This window comes from Eumetopias jubatus, unplaced genomic scaffold (assembly GCF_037043125.1).
Source record: "Eumetopias jubatus isolate StellerSeaLion01/CBP00866 unplaced genomic scaffold, mEumJub1_p1.0 scaffold_12, whole genome shotgun sequence".
Taxonomy (NCBI): Eukaryota; Metazoa; Chordata; class Mammalia; order Carnivora; family Otariidae; genus Eumetopias; species Eumetopias jubatus.
In genome coordinates this window covers 41,050,890-41,068,885 of record NW_028274818.1, presented here as the reverse complement: position 1 = coordinate 41,068,885, position 17,996 = coordinate 41,050,890, and the positions used below count along the sequence as shown (strand labels likewise).

General features: G+C 55.2%; 1 protein-coding gene across 1 annotated transcript in view; it reads right to left on the bottom strand.

Moving 5' to 3' along the window:
- Positions 1-2,562: 2,562 nt before the first annotated feature.
- The window catches only part of LHX4 (LIM homeobox 4), a 39,512-nt gene continuing 24,078 nt past the window's right edge, over positions 2,563-17,996 (bottom strand). Inside the window, exons 4-7 of the mRNA XM_028121468.2 lie at positions 10,043-10,245; positions 5,654-5,808; positions 5,150-5,321; positions 2,563-2,957 (exon numbers count right to left, since the gene is read on the bottom strand). Of these exons, the coding sequence (XP_027977269.2) occupies positions 2,563-2,957; positions 5,150-5,321; positions 5,654-5,808; positions 10,043-10,245 (925 nt within the window). The remainder of the gene's footprint in view (positions 2,958-5,149; positions 5,322-5,653; positions 5,809-10,042; positions 10,246-17,996) is intronic.

Genomic DNA, 17,996 nt, shown 5'->3' with positions numbered 1-17,996 from the left:
AGCGCTCTCGCAAGGGCTCTTCAAGCCAGCCAACCCCACCAAAACCCAAGGGGCTGCTCCCCCCATCGACTGCGCCGCTCACTGAGGGACGCAGGAGACTTGTGTTACTAGCGGGAGTTAAGGACAGCTTCCCCGTCTCCCACCCTGAATCGGGAGTGAGCATGAAGATGTCACATACAAAACCAAAAACAGGTCAACTTCAGTTGATCTTAAGAAACCAGTGCCACACAGAGAGGGGGGCCTGTCTCTCTAGGGAGTCTACCCTCCCTGCACTGTACGCACCAGAGACGTGAGGTGCCGCTGAGGTCTCGTGAGTCACTAGGCCACAGTCAAGCCGAGATAGTGGTCTGCGTGGGACAGTTTGTCACTGGTCCCCGGCCCGACACCGTCTTTCTCCTGCATCCTGGGAGCAGCCTGCGGAGACTAGCGTGTGGAAGAAGCTGTCCTCCAGAAGGACAGTTGGGTCTTCCTTTCCTTCCTATGGCTTCTCGTCTGTGTCCCCGCTCCCGCTCCCACTCCCACTGTTGGGGAATTCCCAGGAGCAACCTGGCTAGATGGGACACACCCCCATCCCCACCCCTGGAGCCTGAAGAAGTCTACGTTTGTAGACTCTCCAAGCAAAAATCACAGTAGATGCAGCACACCAGACAATAAGGGGACAGTCCAAACTGAGCAGAGCAAACGGGGCCGGAAGGCTGAGCCCAGGAATTCACTGACTGCATATTTTAAAGAAGCTTGACTGACCTCCGTTTAGTCCTGGAAAGGAGTCTACGGTGTCTGCAGCAGCCAAAGTGGAGGTGTTTTATGTCTTCCTTTAGCCTGCCCACCGCGTGCCTGAATCCCGTGGTCCTCAAAAGGTGACGAAGCATTCACAGAAGGAAGGGTCCCTAAGGTCTCTGGCCCTGTCACTTCACGTGAAAGAAAGACAATGCCTTCTTACCCTTTCCTACTCTCTTGTCTAAGAAAATGGAGGCCGGAAGAAGCCGGCCACCGTTTCCCAAGGGACTGAATGGACGCCCACCTCGCTAACCCGCACGCAGTGTGCACTGGAGAGCTTCCTGACGGACAGAGGTGCAGTGCATAAAGTAAGACTTGCGGCGCCACTCACTCACCCTGGCGTGTCCCCCGTGGGGGGTCCGCAGACCGAGGGGCGGGGCGGGGGGGCCGCTCGTAGAGCAGGGGTCGGCCCTGCCCTTGCCTCGGGCCTCAGGCTGGGTGAGGGGCCAGAGCAAACCTGCGAGCTGAGAGCCCTCACTGCCACTGGCTGGCGAGCTCGGCCTTCCTGAGCGCAGGCCTGGGGCACCTCGGGGCCTGGCCCTAGTCCAGCCAGCAGCCCAGAGAGACGCCTCCCAAGAACCACTTGGAACCCTTTGGGCGATCTGAGGGCTGCTCCCAAGTGATTCCTCCCAACCAAGCTGGGCCAAAAAGCATTACTGGCTCTTGGAAGATACCAAAACTGTCCAATTGAGTCAGCTACCACAGAGAAAGCTCTCCTTTTGCAAGGACTGGGGCGGGCTGGCTGCTGGTGGGATGGGCTCGCAAGCTCATCTACACCAACTCCTGCAAAGCAGACTCAATACCGTTTCAGCCTGCGGGATGGGGAGCTCTGGGAGCACGTCTGCTGACACGGCTAAGCAGACCGCACGCTTAGAATCCAAATGCGCCTGCGCATTTGTGCTGATTGTCCTTCTGTTCTCTCCGTATTTTAGCTTGGATCACTTTGTAACCCACAGCCTGTCTTGTGGAATAAATGATACGAGCAAATTAAAAAGGCACAGTGTGCACCGAGGGGACTCGTCGGGCAGTCGCTGTGATGGTCCAGGGCCACTCAGCTCCAGCCTGAGTCACCTGCAAGGAAAACCACTTCTTGCCATCAGGGATTCAGTGATAGGGATGGGATCTCTTAAAAACTGACAAATATTGTCTGGCTTGTACTTCTGGGCAGGGAAGAAGTCATATTTTTCACAGCAAAAAAAAAAAGAAGAAGAAGAAGAAGGAGAAGGGGACGTTTTCAATATCAAACGGTGGCCATCAAAGTTTTCACTGACATTTAATAAGTGACTTTTTATTTTCAAAATTAGAGTTCAATAGGGTGGTCCAGAAATCACTTTTATTATACTCAAGGGCCAGGATGCCTCTACCTCAGGAATCTCAGTTCTGGTGGAGAGAAGTGGTTCGGGAGGCATCTCAGGAGACACACCAGTTGGAGCAGAGTTCCCAAAGGCCAAGGTGGCCTGATGGTCACCTCGTGCTGCCAAGCACCGAGCAGCCAAAGCCTGGAAGCAGGGCGGGGGTAGGAAGCCACCAAGCAGCACCCTAGCGCTCTAGGCTCTGCACCCCTGTGCTGTGTCCTGAGAGGAGGCTGCCTTCCCGCTACTTCCCCAGGGAAACAGGGCCCTAGTGTGGTCTGGTCTCTCGCCCGCCTAGGAATCAGCGGAGGACTTCCATTGAAAATAATGGAAATTCACATTGGTGCACTTTTGATCCTTAAAAGGCAAGTCTCTTTTGATCCTTGAAGATATTCTCTCAAGCCAGGACGGGTAGGATGGGGAGGAGAGATGTTTAAAAAGGAGGATGATCCATTTCATCGAGCCAAGAGGCTGGGCTCGTTGGGAAGTCGGGATAGCCTACACTGCTTCCTGTGGAGATGTCAGAGGTGGGTCCCCCAGCCATGGCTCTCAGCGTCTGGCTCACTCCCTGCCCTGCATGCCCAATGATGCCCAAATTACTGTCCACCGTGTAATCCAGCCCATTGAGCAAAGGAGCGTGGGATGGCAGGGACGATATGGAGGAGGGCGACTGGGGGATTCCATAGGGGCTCCCATCCCTCAAGTCCTGATAGGATTGTCCTGTCCCGTCCATGGAGAAGCTCCCATTCATTAACTGTCCGCCTGAAACGTCCCCCACGTTGCCATAAATCCTATTGGTGTGGCCAAGTTCTGAGAGAATTTGATCCTCTGTGGACAAAAGAACGGAGATTTATTGTCAGCCGCCAGGACTCCAGTGGTCCCTGTTCTTCACAACCTAGGAATACACATGACCAAGAAAGACGCCCAAGGATGGCAGCCGCCTCACTGCCATGCATGAGTCAGATGCCAACACTCAACCTGGCAGCCAGAGACTGACCCGCATTGAGGGGAAACACAGAAGAAACACCTGCAGAGCCTGAAGGCAGATCCCAGAAGGCTGGACAAATGTCTGCTGAGTTTGTTGGTCCCATGTGGCTTACGGACTAAGATGGCTACACTAAAGAATATGAATGCCTGAGGTTTGTGGGTCATATGTTATCAGCCTCACAAATGGAAACTACGTGCTGACAAAATTTAATCTGAAAGCTTTCAGGCTGAGAAAAGTGCTTGGTTTCCATTGGTTGGGAAAGAAGCAGGCCCATGTGGTAAGGGTAGCTGAGGGCCACTCTTAGGCATGTATACAAAATCCTTCTGGTCTACCTGGAGAAGCGGTTCAATATCGAAGGACTCGGTTTCTCTATCGAATAAGCTCTTCACTGGGGACAAAGTATTGACTTGATTAAGGCAAATGGACCTTCTTGTTTCTTGAAGAATTTCATTAAGGGTTTCTAATGCATCCTGTGCTACCTAGAAGAATTCATCTCTCCAACAGAGGCGAGTGGTTTTAGTCTTAAGAAACAAAGAGTTCTGTAATTACCCAGAGAGACCCATGACATGTCAACCTGGGGTCCCACCTGCACCCAACAGAAAAGAGCTACAAAGCAAGATGTAATGATCCTGCATGTTCCAGATGTTGATTTTGGCAGCTCAGATCAGATTAAATGGCTTTCCTAACTCTACCAACAGGACTGGAAGGTGAGCATAGGCTCTTGAGCCCTTCCCAGGGCCCCACAGGACAGATCTCCCAAGTGAGCGACAGTCCTCTGAGGGCATCATGCTCTGGCCAGCAGCAGGTTCCGTCCTCTGCCCCATGAACCTCCTTCTCTATTCCCACCCTGGGCCTGTGCATCAGCTCCCATCAAGCCTTCCCAGACTAGACTTCAACACCCATTCCTTCTGACAACCTGCCCTAGGCCTGCACCCCACCACTCCACCCTGAAAATGAAAAGGGGGAAGGAGATCTCATGCTCTTTAAAGGGAGCAGAACGATGAAGGCTCAGCTCCACCGGAAAATGGCCATTATTTGGCCTTTCGCTGACACCTGTCATTCCATACGACCCTCTGTGGGGGGGGGGGGCACATGCTCCCTGTGGGGATAGTTGTGACTTCCAAGCGTAAAACTGTGCTGAGCTTCACCCAAACACATCCACAGTCAGTTGTGGTCATCGAACCCCACAACAACACTGAGATGGGCGAGGATGTAGTTATTCCCCATTTACAGATGTGGAAACTGAGACTCAAGAAAAGTGAATCGATCTGAGAGAGCCCCAACCGGCAACCAGATTTCTGAGCCGCCCCCCCCACTCACTACTCTTTCTATCCACCCACAACAAAGGACCTTCCATAGCTGAGGACTCAGTGACTGAGAATAGTTATGGCTATTTGCAAACAACCTCGGGATCCCAAACATGCAGTGGTTCACCATTTTGCTGATGCCCAGATTTGAATGTAGCGCATGCTGCAAAGCTTCTGTGCAGGGGACAGGATGAAGTGAGCAGTGGGGGAGGGGATTTCAGAAGCGAGGCCTGTCCCCATCCGGCACACACTCACAGTATCACTTTCCCAGGGCAAAGGGCCTCCTGAGCACGACCACCCCATCACCAGGAGAGGAGGAAATGGTTACTGCAGGGGATCCTGGGAGGGAGGCCAGGGCCCCTGCAAAGGAGGGGAATGCAGGAGAGGGGCCGAGGGAGGGGCCGAGACACACAGTTGTCTGTTCCCAGCTGCACGGCCGGTGAGAGAGCCCCAGTCAGCAGGAAAGGAGGGGAGGCCTTGGGGCCCATGGTCCTGGGGAACCCAGCTTCCACATTGCAGCAGCAGAACTCTCTTGTTTCCTATTCCTTGTCCCGTCTCAAAGGGCCACTGCCACCCCCCACCCTTTACTGCAAGTCACGGGGAAGAGCCTGGCTTCGGGAGGCGGTTGTCAAGGCTTCAAGAAAGATCCCCCCTGCGTGTCAAGAATTACTGTTTCCCAGGGGCCTTTCCTAAGGCCTCGGCCTCGCCCCTCCAGCCCTGCTCACCTCGGAAGCTCAGCTCACTGTCACTAACCCCACAGTCCTCTGCAGAGCTCTCCTTCTCCTGCTTGCTGCCGCCCCGGCTCCGCTTGACGCTCTTATAGAACTGCCCCCAGCGATGCCGCCCCGCGTCCTTCTTCAGGCGCTTCTCCTTGGCCCTTCGGTTCTGAAACCAAACCTGCCACACAAGCAGAAGGGACCCACTCAGCAGGTGGCCACCACAAACCCAAGGCCCCCAGGGTCCCCAGGACAGGTGGCTGGAGACAGGCCCTGAAGTTCAGGGCCGGGAGCGTGATGTGCCCCTCTGCCTCCGTCTCTGCCTCCGTCTCTGCTTCCACAAGCTTCCCCGGGTCACGGCCCGGAGCCCAGCTCCCCCCGGCGCTCCCTAAGCCTCCCTCTTGTAGAGTGAGAGGGCACAGAGCCGCACCCCAGCCCAGGCCACCCCCCAGCAGGAGGGCGCAGGCCTGGGAGCCCCAGACGGCGGAGGAGGCCAGGGGCCCGGGGTCTCACCTGTACGACCCTCATGTCCAGGCCGGTCTCCGAGGAGAGCTGCTCCCTCACGTGCCGGGCAGGCTTGGGGGAGTTCTTGTAGGCATTCTTTAACGTCTCCAGCTGCTTCGCTGTGATGGTGGTTCTGGGCCGCTTGGCTCCGGCCTCGGAGTCATCTGCATTGAAGACCCCTCCTTACTGGGTTCTGCCTGCCCAAAGCCGCTGGGGCTCATGCCCTTCCTCCTCTCCTCACGCAGTCTTGCCCACCGTGGGCAGAGCCATGGGAAGGAATGGGAACCGCCCCCACGGAGCCCACTCCTCACCACAGGCCTTCCCGAGTCATGGAAAAGTGAGGACAACGGTCCTTCCCTCAGCTCCCCGCCCGTCTCCGTCCCCCGCCAGCCCAGCCACACAGGGGCTCCCACCAGACTGAAGGTGTACAATTCCACGTGCCTCCCGGAAATGGCAAACACTGGCTGGACATCCTGTGAACCATTAGCTGGGCTGTGAAGGCCAACGAGCCAGGGTGAATGACCTGTGTTCTGGGCTGCCTCCAGACACCTCTGCCCCTCCTCCCCTGAGGAGCCTCCCATTTCCCAGGTCCCTTTGTGGTGGCCTCGCTGAGCTCAGCAGGGGTAACCAACACGTTCACTAGCCATCTAAGCAGTGTCCACCAATTATGGGTCAGAACCCACTAGTGAGTTGTACTGTCAGTTGAGTGGATCAAAAACTTTGGGGGGGAATATGATGCCTGGGACGGGATGGGAGAGATGAGGGCAAGTGTGGTTTCACAGGACTTGCTTAAGTGTTCACGGTATGAATACATGTGTGCTGAGTTGAAAATGAGTTTCTTACTCGGGGTCATAGTCAAAATTTTTTGAAAACCACTGGTCTGAAGAGTGTTCAGGACAACACACTGACCGAGCCACAGTCTTCAGTGGATTCTGAGCAGATAAGCCTGGCATTCCGGTAGTCAGAGGCTGGTTTGTTCAGTTTGGTGCAGAGGCGCCTGGGCGCATTCGGGAGCACACAGCCAAGAGCGGACGGTGTGTCTTCTCTCCTGGCGCTAGCCCTCCGCCCATTCTCCGCAGGGCACCCCCGAGTCCACACACCGCCACGGCGTCCCTGGCTCTCTGGGTCTTCTGTGTTCCCTTCCCTGGGTCCTCTAAAATGTCTCTGCTACATTCCTACCTTCCTTTCCTTTCAAGAAAACCCTCTCTTAGGATCAACAATGGCCAACATTTGCTAAGCACCTACGATGTGCCTGGTGTGATCTGAGAACTTGATGTGCAAACAATCCTCACGACAATTCTGAAAAGTGTTTCTTGCCGCTGGAAGACCTGGGTTCAACTTTCTTGCTGAGTGAGGGAGTGACGTGGGCAAGTCCCCTCCCCGCTCTGAAGCCCGGGGCACCAGCACCTGCCCTGAGTCGGGTGGCAGGCCGGCCCGAGTCTGCACGGCAGTCATGCCCACGGCGGAGGGAAGATGAAGTCCCCAGTCCTCTCTGCTTGGGCTGTTTTCTGCTCTGGCGGAGACGGTGGAAAACCCTCAAAGTTCTTTAAATTCTGTCCTAAGGAATCCATCCCTTCTGCCCCTATTTATAGAGACAACAGCAGGACAGCATTTGATGCCAATATGAAATAGTGCACTTTTTAAAACATCTCTACACTCTTTAGATCTAAAATTTGAAATAATGAAATCAGCAAAATAATGTAATTCATCAAGAATTGTCTAATTTTTAAATGGGCCGGTCTAGTGATTTAGCAACTGTTTTCACCGTGGCCACTGGGATCTACCCGTCATCCTGGGTTGGTGGCCCATGGGTTCAGAACTGCCGTCTACGTGCACAGGACTTTCTTTTCTTGCGATTATGGGGACTATCATGCTGTTATTTTAACATTCACTGTTATTATAATTTAAAATCTTTTTTATATCCTATAACAATGTCATCCAAGTATTCATTAAGTAGTGGTGGTAGTGCTCGTGCTGAAAAATGTACCCAAAAATCAATAACTTTGGTACGGAAGTTAAATGTGATAAAACGCTATGAAGAAGGCCAAGCGAGACCATGATATCCTAGGCTGTTAATTTAGGAGAGAGCATTCTGCAAGGTATTAGAGATAGTGCTGAGAAAATAAAAAGTAGCATTAAGGCAAAGATACACTTCACCAGTTATGGATTTATGTGCTTCCAGAATACATCCCCCCCTACTTTTTACATTAATTTCTTTGGGAAAATTAGTCTTCAAATATGTTGGTTTTGAATTATGCAGGGTCTCTCCTAGAACTTGTCCCTGGCATAAAATGCAACCTCATTATATTGAAAATGCAAATATCCAGGGAGATGTAACAAATGAACAAAATCATTCACACGAAGGTACAAATAGCTGATATTAGGTCCTTTGCGTAGCACAAGGGGAAGCAACTGTAAGCCTGAGAGGGGGTTTGGATCAGCAAGGAGGAATTAAAACATAAAAAGAACCAAATGTCCCAAAGCAGACAAAGTCCCCTGCTGCACTCAGGGTCACCCGGATTTCACAGGATGGAGTGGCCTCTGCACGGACAGCCAGAGGCAGGAGCAAGGCATCAGGAATACTGTGTAACCTTCGGCTACTTGAAAACCTAAAGCAGCTCTCACCCCGCTGTTGACATTCCTCTTCCTCGTGGCTCTCGCCCTCATTTAGCATCCCATTGCACAGGCGCCATCCTATGTAAACCTCAGGAAACAGCCCTGTGTGGCAGGTGCTATTACCCACCCCCCCCATACAGAGCTGAGAAGCCAAGGCTCAACCAAGGGGGCCCCCAAGTTAGTGACTGAGCAGAGATGTCCACCAGCCTCTCACGCCAAATCCAGTGTCCTCCAGAGGTCTGGTGTGGCACAAACAATCCTTGATAAAAGTGTTGGCTTCTCTTTCATTCTTGCCTTCCCAGCTAGGCTCCCCCTCCTCTTGAACCATCCCCAGGAGAGGTGGATGCTAGGCCATGAATGCTCAGGGTCTAAACAAGGCCTCTGATAAGGAGAAGCAGCCGGAGACTTGGAGGGAGGTCACGCATTCCTGGTATCTCTGGGGAAGGGCTTCAGAGTTCCAAAGGCAGCTTGGGATCTCTGAATCCATCTGCTTTGATGGTTTATCCCCGACAAGATGCCCTAATCTTCTCGGACATCATAATTGACTCCAAAGCAGCAACATCGAGGGAGTTTTAAGGAACCCGAGTAGATGAATACATTAAGGCAAAGAGCCCGGGAATAGGCTTGCTGAGGCCCCGGAAAGAGGAGAAAGGGGACTTGAAGGCCTGTCCATCCCGGAAGGCCAGCACTGTGGGGGTTCTGGGAGAAGAGAGTGGGAGCCTCTGACTCAGGCGCCCAGGAAAGATCTAGAAGGAGATGCATGAAATTGTTGCTTTTTTTTTTTTTTTTTGCCATCAAGCCCAGAGCTGTTGAGAGCTGCTTTTTGCAGTAACACCCCGAGTTGATAAAAATTCTAGTCCAAGGCAAATGGACCTTGATGTTTTGTGAGTTTGTGCATCTGAGATTCCCAGGTGGAATTTGGCCAAATGCCAAGTCTGGAGCCAGGGTGAAGGGTGCAGCGCCTGAGGGCACAGCTGTGAGTGAGGAGCAGAGGTGGGGCTCCAGGGGAGGGAGAGGGAGTTTGGCCTTCCTGGGGGGTCGAGGCCCTGGAAAGGCCCTGGGCTGCTCGGGAACATGGCACTGGAGGGCAGAGCAGCTAACCCTGGGGCCTGACATCAGCGTCAGCCTTGTAGAGGCCTCCACCATGACCCTGGACAATAGGCCTGGGGGGCGGAGGGGGATGCTGGGGTAGGGCAGGGTGGGTGGGAAGTCCTGTGGCTGACTGGAGTCTCTCGGAGCGTGAAGACTGGCTCCTGCACCAGGGACTCTGGGGGACACAAGGGGTCCTCACCTCACGAGGAAGGGGGAGGCCCTGCCCTCGACAAGCCCGCAGTCTGAGAGGGGAAACAGAACACACTTAGCTGAAGTATGGGGGGCCAACGTAGGCCACGCTCCTGCTCTCCCTGACAGAAGCCTTTGAGGTGTGGGAGCGCCGAGGTCAGTGTGCACCCCAGTACACAAGACTGGTGAGCAACCCCCAGGGTCCACGGTAGACAGCGCCCCGTCCCAGCCCCCTGCCAGGCAAGGAGCCACCGGCACGCAGAGCTCAAGGTCCCGGCTGTTCTTCAGCCTCCGACCAGCATCGGGGCCGGGCCTGCCCACCACCCGACACCCGACCGAGGCTGCAGCGAAGCCAGCCCGGGCTCAGGCATGGGGGATGACGTGAACTGTCCCACAGGCGTCTGGGGACGCTTCTCGGAGCAGGCAGGGTGGGAGCCGGGCTCCAAGGGCTCGGCCTGGACAGAGGTCCGCAGCAGCCACGTGCGGGCCGGCTTGGCTTACCGTTCTGCTTGGCCGTCTCGTAGTCCTCCTTGCACACCAGCCGCCCGTCCTCCATGAGGTAGAACTCGTCCCCCGTGGCCAGCTGCCGGTTGCAGATGATGCAGGCAAAGCAGTGCAGGTGGTAGACGAAGTCCTGCGCCTTGCGCACCACCTGGGTCGGGGGGATGCCCTGCTGGCAGGCTGTGCATTTTGTGCCGAAGCGCCTGTCAGGGCAGCACGAAGGGGTTAGAGCATAGTGGGGGGGGCTGGCTGTCCCCCCATTTCGCATCATATCAGCCCCTCTCCCACCCACCACTCCGGGGTGTCCATGGGCATCGATGTCCGCGGCCCCCCGCCCCCTAGTCTCCGGCTAGCCACCCTGCTTTGTAGCCCGGGCTCTTGAACCACCAAATGAAGAGGCTGGAGCAGAGCGAGTGTCCAGTGCCTCTTCCGAGGCTGACACGCCAGGGCTCCCACCTGCCCGGTCAGTACGCCCTGAGTCCCCTCTGAGCAGGTGGCTTGAGCCTCCGCACCCTGGATTTCAGCTTTCCAGTGGGGCCTCGAGGACCAGCCCCACTGGGCAACTGCGTGTGTTCATGGGCATCCAGCGAGCGCTTCTTCACGTGCTCCCGCGAGAGGAGCCAGGACACCCCACATGCCAGTGTCCACAGTGCAGTTCTGGAGAAACCTGGCTTTGGCAGCAAGAGCAGGGCTCTCCCAAAGGCTTCTCTCTCCCGCCTCTCCCCTTCGTCTGGCACACACCAAAGCCCTCCATGCCAGCCTCCATCCCCTTCCCATGCACAGCTCCTGAGATGTGCTGGTCTGAGGTGAGCCCAGGAATCTGCATTTTCCCACCCCAGAACCGTTCCGGGCAAGGATTCTGCAGACCTCAGTTTGAACGATGCTGCTTCGGCCCTCTCCCTGGTCTCCGTCTTTCTGGACCAGCACTGAGGCAAGAGCAAGGTGCCTGCCGCCACCCTGGGCCCAGGGTGGGAAGTGGGGAGAAGGAGACCCACTGAAAATAGAGTCTAATGGGGTCATTGAAGCCCCTTCCCCATGCCGTCCATAGACACAGAGCCACACGGATGGTCGTAGAGGCCAGAGGGGAATTAGGGGCCAGTGTAGACAGGGGTGATGAAGGGGATGCTCCACGGCAGGTGAGCCTCGCCTGCTTCGGGAGGGAGGCAGGAGGGGTTGGAGAGGCAGGGGCAGAGTTTAAAACAGCAATCAACCTAATTATTCATGACATTTCACATAGCAGAACTTTATCTTCTTCAGGATGAAAGACTTCGCCTAATGGATCTGGGGAAGGTTTGATTTTAATGGTCCTTTTAACTAATGCTTATAGGCAGCCTGATTTCCCCTGAAAGGACAGTACATATTTCATCCACATTAATACCAAATAAATTAATTATGGTCATGGCTATCATGATGAATCCCAGATTAATGCAGAATGATGGGTCTCTTATGCAGTAATGATACCTGCTGGGGGGCGCCAGGGGCCTGGAGCAGGCACGGCCAGCTGCCGTTTCGGAAGCTCCCCGTCCAGCCACGTGGTGTCGCAGAGAGAGAAGTGGAGTGGGGGGGGGGGGCTCTAAGTCTAGAAGTGTGGCCCAGGGGACTGCTCTTCTGAGACGAGGTCTGAGAAGGGTGTTGGGGTGTGAGGGGCTGGGGCGTCTGGCTCGGAAGGACCGCAGACCTTGGTGTGGCGAGGAGGGTGGGGGGCGCAGAAGCAGGCCTCCAGAGCAGGTCTTCTCCAGCCCACAGCTCAGGATGGACTCTGCAAACTACCCCCAAGTCATTCAGAAGTGTGTGTCATCAGATTTTCAAAGGGGTACGGGATCCAGAAACGGAGAGTTAACATTTGTTGAATGAATAAATCAGCTAATAAAGAACCACGCTTTATAGAGGATGAACACAGAGATGGCTAAATCTGCAGGTGGAGAACAGAGTATACTGTCCGTTCTAGAGAGTTCTACACCTCCCAGAATGCAGGTGAAACCGGGCTTCTTCCACAGCTGCTCTCCAACTGGGTCACCCATGTTAAAGAGGAAGGCAGGCAGGCAGGCACCCAGTTCTATCCTCTGTGAGTGGGTGCGTGTGTGTGTTTGAGGGACAAAGAGAAAGGAAGGCTGTGTGTATATGTGTTACTAGAGTGGATTTTCAGAATGCCTGCAGTTTGTAGATCCTCTCCAGGCCAATTCACAAAGCAGGCGTTAAAAACGAAACCGTACCTTCAGCATGCTCCCTGCAAACCCTCTCCCATAAAACACCAAAAGTCCAATGTCCACATCCTTTGCTGCAGATGCTGGGGCCAAAACAGCTCCAGAGAAGAACGAGGGTTTTCCAAAAAGCAAGTCTGATCTTGTCAAGGGGAGGAGGGCTGAGGGGAGGCTCTGGAACAGAATGAGGACCCTCCCCCCCACCCCCGGGAAAGGACCACTTTTCTCTCCCCACAAAGAGGCAGACCATGGCTTTCAGCAACCAGAAACCCAGTTGACACCAGAGCCCCAGACACATGAAAGATAACGGGGGTATAAATTTAATCTACATACCGACAGTGATTCATGCGTAAGGGGGGCAAGTGCACAAGAAAAATGAAAAATAAATGGACTTTCCCACCAGCGTTTTTTAGCAATTGAAGCAATTTTCCTGATTGTGGGATTTATACCAATAGTAAGTGCAAGTTGCTCCTCATTACCTTTCTCCCCTGGAGCACAGCCGGCGGGGCTCTCAATGAGGGGGTTGTGCATACCCCCTTGACCCACAGGGCTCCCCCAGCTTGGCCCCACCCCAAGGGGTGCCCCTGCGACCCACTGGTCAGAGCCAGTGGCCCTGGAATAAGGCGCCCCTGTGGGGGTGTGCACCCTATGAAGACACTGTCCCAGGGCTTCCAGAGCTTAGACCAGCCCGAGTCACGGAAGAGACGGCCGTGCCTGGACGGCTAGATGGCTTGTTCCGTGACAGGCAGTAACGGGACGGCCATAGTTCAAATTCCTTGGTCCAACACAAGGTCAAACGGTGAACTTAGCCTCTGCACAGAGAGGCAATGTCTCAGCAACCTGACCACATTGGAAGGATGCTGGGGTGGGGCAGAGCTGGACACCAGCCAAGGAAGAGCCTCTGAGGGATTTTCCAGGTAGTACCCCCTTCATCCTATCCCCCGGCACCTACTGCGTGCAGGGCCCAGCTCTCTTGGTGCCACTGCACTGCCCTGCTTGCCATCAGGACAGTCTCTCTGGCCAGGCCTCCAGGGACAGCGGTTCTCCCCAGGGAAGGCAGCTGGAGCTGATCCAAATGACAAAGAAAATGCAAGGAAGGACTTGCTAATGGCCCTCAGCACTTTCCTCCTCAGACCAGCATCACTGGAAATTCTCTTATCCCTGCCCAGCATGTAGCAGGCAAGCACCGAGGGCCACTGAGTGAGGGAAGGAGAGAATGCAGGACGTGCTCCTTAAAATGTGGGTCTCAACAGTCAGGGAGGGACCAGCGTGAAACAGAATCCCGCCACTGCCATCCAAAGCTTTTCTGAGAAGGCAGTGGAACCCGGGTTGCAGCGAGGCCACAGCTGAGGAAAACACGAAACTTTGCATCCCGCTTGGTGCCACCCTCATGCTCATTCCCCGGAGGTCACGTGCGTGCCCAGCAGAGAGGCAGAATTAGGATTCCCCCACCGGATGAGAAGCTGAGGCTCAGATTGGTGTGGGGGTGGGTGCAGCTCACGAAGGTAGCGAGTGAGAAAGACGGGGCTTGAGCTCAGGCTTCTGACCACTCAGTGGGCACGTGGCAGGTGTCACCGCAAACGTCCCCTGGCAAGCCTGTCTTGGTGCCCCTACCCTGAGAAGGAGACCCGGGCAGAGGGCCCCTGTCCCCCGCAAGCATCCCTAGCTGCTCTGAGCCACAGAGCGTGAGGCTCCCAGCCCCGCAATGCAGGGGCTGCCCTCAGAGCCTTCACCCTGGGGGGCGTCCCCCCAACACACCGACTGACCCTGCTCAGCACCTTCCCCGCTTCTGCCCCCCAGGGCGGGCATGACGGGCCTGGGCCGCTGGCTGGGGAAATGCACCACACATCACAGCCGACAGCCAGGGGCTGCCCCTGACCCTGGGAAGGGGGCCAGGCCTGTGTCCTCGGTCTCACCCTTGGCTCCAGGGCTCAGCCCGAGTTCCCGTCTGCCCATTTATCTGTCCACCCCTGCTGCTCTTGACAAGCCTGGTGGGACCACTCTGCAGGCCAGGGACAAACTTGAGGGTGTCTGGGTCCTGCAGAAAGAGGGCAACAGGCAGGCCCTGCAGACACCACACCTTCTAGAAACAGATGCCCGCAAATCCCATACCATAGATGTTCGGGCACATCCTGATTTTAAGTTCTGTCCTATGATCTCAGGTTCCACACTCTGGGCGCTGAAATACTACTGATGGAAGCAGTTCCCAGTTACCAAGCACCTACTGTGTGTGCCTGTGCGTACATACTTGTGCTTGATCCACAGACCACAGCCTGCTCCCTCCTCGTGGTGGGCATGGCCAGCCCCGCTCCTCCCCCTCCCCCCTGGTGAGTTTAGCTCCTGTCCTTCCTGCCAGAACGCTTGCTGACCTCACTATGCGCACACAACAGTCCTTCCTGCCCCTGCTCCCTCTATTCTTTGACCTCTTCCTCTGACGGTCAGGGCCTCTATCCTTCCCCAGCCCCTCACTTCCACGGTCCCCCAGACCTTGCAGGGACTGCAGCGGCTCCCCGGGGCACTTCTGGGCGCCGCCCCGTCTGGCCACCACCTCCCATCCGTCCAGCTCGCTCCCTGTAGCGCCGACTCCCACAGCTCTGCCCAGGCAAGACCCCCTAATCCTTTCACTGGTCTCCGTGGTCCATCTCACTAATCCTTCCCCTGCACACACCCTCACCTCCCCACCCTGCCCTCCACCCTCTGCCGCCTCCACCCAGCACCTGACTTACCACCTCACGCACGGGGCTCAGTTTAAATTTGTGATCCGTGACTCAGGAGGGCCCAAGGAGCACAGTATGCCTCCCAGTCCATTCGCTCTCCCGTGCTCCCAGACACCTCCTCCCTCCAGCCCCGCATCTGCAGGCCCAGCCCGCGGCTTCCTACTTCCCAGAGAAGACGTGCCATGTGCCCACACTATCCTATCCAGCCACCCATCCGCCTTCCCTCCGCTTCCTACCGCAGGGCTATCTGTGCTCCATTTGAGGCCGACCGCCCACCCAGGCACGGAGTCCGCGTCTTCTTGCCCCATAAGATCAGTCCTCCAGCAACTGTTCCTTTCAGCCCCCCATGATTAATTTTCCCTCTGACTCGATTCTCCCCAGCAGTATATGAGCATACTCTTGTTTCTGCCACTTCAAAAAAACCCTCTCTTGACCCCCCATCTCCCTCCATCTACCACCCACTTCTCTACTCCCTTTAGAGGAAAACCGAAAAGAAGGGTCTACACGCAGGGTCTCTAACGCCCCTATTCCCACTCTTCTCTTGAATCCACTCTCATGGTTAATGTTATGTGTCAACTTGACCGGGCCACAGGATGCCCAGATATTTGGTCAAACATTATTCTGAATGTGTCTGTGAGGGTGTTTTTGGATGAGATTAACATATGAATCAGTAGGCTGAGGAAAGCAGATTGCTCTCCCCATTGTGGGTGGGCCTCATCCAATCAGTTGAAGGCTTGAATAGACCAGAAAGGCTGACTCTCCCAAGAGTAAGAGGAAAGTCCTCCGGCCTGACTTCCTTGAGCTGCCACATTGTCCTTTTCTTGCCTTTAGACTTGAACTGAAACATCAGCTCTTCTTAGCTCTCCAGCCTGCTGGCTTTTGGACTGGAATTTACATTATCAGCTTTCCTGGGCCTTCAGCTTGCTGACTGCAGATCTCGGGGCTTCCCAGCCTCCAAAATCACAGGAGCCAATCCTTATAATAAATCTCTTTGTATTACACACACACACCATTGGTTCTGTTTCTCTGGAGAGCCCTGACGAATACACACTCCAAATCAGGGTGCCACCCACTAATCAACCCAAACCGTCCTTGCCAAGGTCACCCATGACCCCAGCGTTGCTGACCCAGTGGTCAGGTCTCTTCTCCCCTGACCTTCTGGTGGCATTGGCCCTCTCCCTCCTCCTTAGAACACGGCGCTCACTGGACTCACACAGCTCTCCCGGTCCTGCCCGTCCTCTCTGGCAGCCTCTCGCCCAGACCTCTCGCCTAACTCCAGACTGGTCTATCCCACTGCCTCCTCAGCCTCTCCACCTGGATGTCCACAACCAAACTCCTGATCCTCCCCCAGAACCTGCCCCCCGTCAGAGAATGGGGACTTCCTCCTTCTAGGGACTAAGGCTGAAAGCCTTGGACACCTGCACCCAGTCTGTCAGCACACCCTGTTGGTACTACCCCAAACTCTGACCATCGGCACCACTGCCTCCCTAGTTCAGGCCACCGTCACGCCTCGCCCACAGCTCACGGCGCTCCCAGCTTCAGCCCTTCCCCCACACAGCAGCCATAGTGCTCCCACCTCACTCTCCTGCTCAATACCTTCCAGGCTCCCCCTGACTCAGGGTAAAAGCCCAATTCCCTTTCCTGGTCCACAAGACCCTCCAAGACCATGTAGCCTCATCTCCTACCACTCTGCCCGCTCACTCGCTCAGCCACGCTGGCTCCTCAACTTGGAAGGCTCTCTCCCCACATACCTGCATGGCTCACGTGTGCATTTTCTTCAGGTCACCCCTCACACGTTGCCTTCTCCAGGGGCATTCCTTGACTAGCCCTGCCCCCCCGATCTAGCACTTCCTGCCATGTCTCCAACGGATGCACTGCACAGTTCTTGTGTCCTGTATCTCTCCATCTCCAGAAGGCAAGCTCCATGCCATCAGGCCCTGTATCTGTTTTGTTCACCCCTGAGTCTAGCACCCACAGCAGTACCTCCCCAAGATACGTATCCTGTGAGTAGCTGGTGAATAAACAATGAAGGACCCGTGTCTAGGGTATGCAGTAACACACGTCCCCCATTTGTAGATGAGGAAACAAGTTCAGAGACGGTAGATAATGTGCCAGAGACCACACAGCCATGAACGGCAAAGCCGGGATTGGAACCCAATGCTCTTCTCTATGTGGCCAACGGGAGGCAGTCGGGGAGGGGCTAGCCCAGGCCCCTGCCAACCTCTGCCAACCTCTGGGGGGGGGGGTGCTGCCACAGCACAGTGCCCTGTCCCGAGGAAACAAAATACTGCATAACTTAATTTTATGCTTTAATTGCTTGGTGGTGATTTACGGCAAGCTGTATATTTTTTTCCCAGCTGACACTTCCCTCCCTGTATTTCTTTTATCTATCACCACACTTGACAGGTAAGTTGCTGATATTTACTGTTACTGTATGTACCAATATTTCCAACATATATCACCAGCCCAGCCATGTCACGGGCACATAAAGTTCTGCCCAAGAATGGTCAGCCTTCTCCAGACATAGACAGGGGCCACATTTGGAGAAGGCCTGACACCAGAAAGTGTCAAAGCCTTGGGGGTGTGGCGACACAGCCCCCCACAACACACACGTACACGGACACCTCCCAGACCCACTGGAATGGCCCCACGGTGCTCTGCCTTTTATTGGGGGGGGGCGGTTAACAATGCTTTTCTTCTTAATGAACATTCAACATTCTGAGATGAATGCTACTGGAAAAGCTTTAGAATCTGTGACCTAGTGCAATCCCTTCATTTAACACAGAACAAAGCTGAGGCCCAGGGAGGGGTAGTGACTTGTCCAAGATCACACAGCTCGGTTAGTGGTAGAAAAGGGGCAAGAGCCCGACTCCCCCTTTCCCTCAGCCACGCTTCCCCTCCTTCCCTGCTGGGGGTAGGTTTGCTTCCCAAGAGGCAGTGGGACATTGGATCAGGATCCGACCCTCCTCTACAAGACTCCAGCCCACCTCCCTTAATCTGGGTAAACACGCATCGGGCACATAGTCTGCAGGCAAT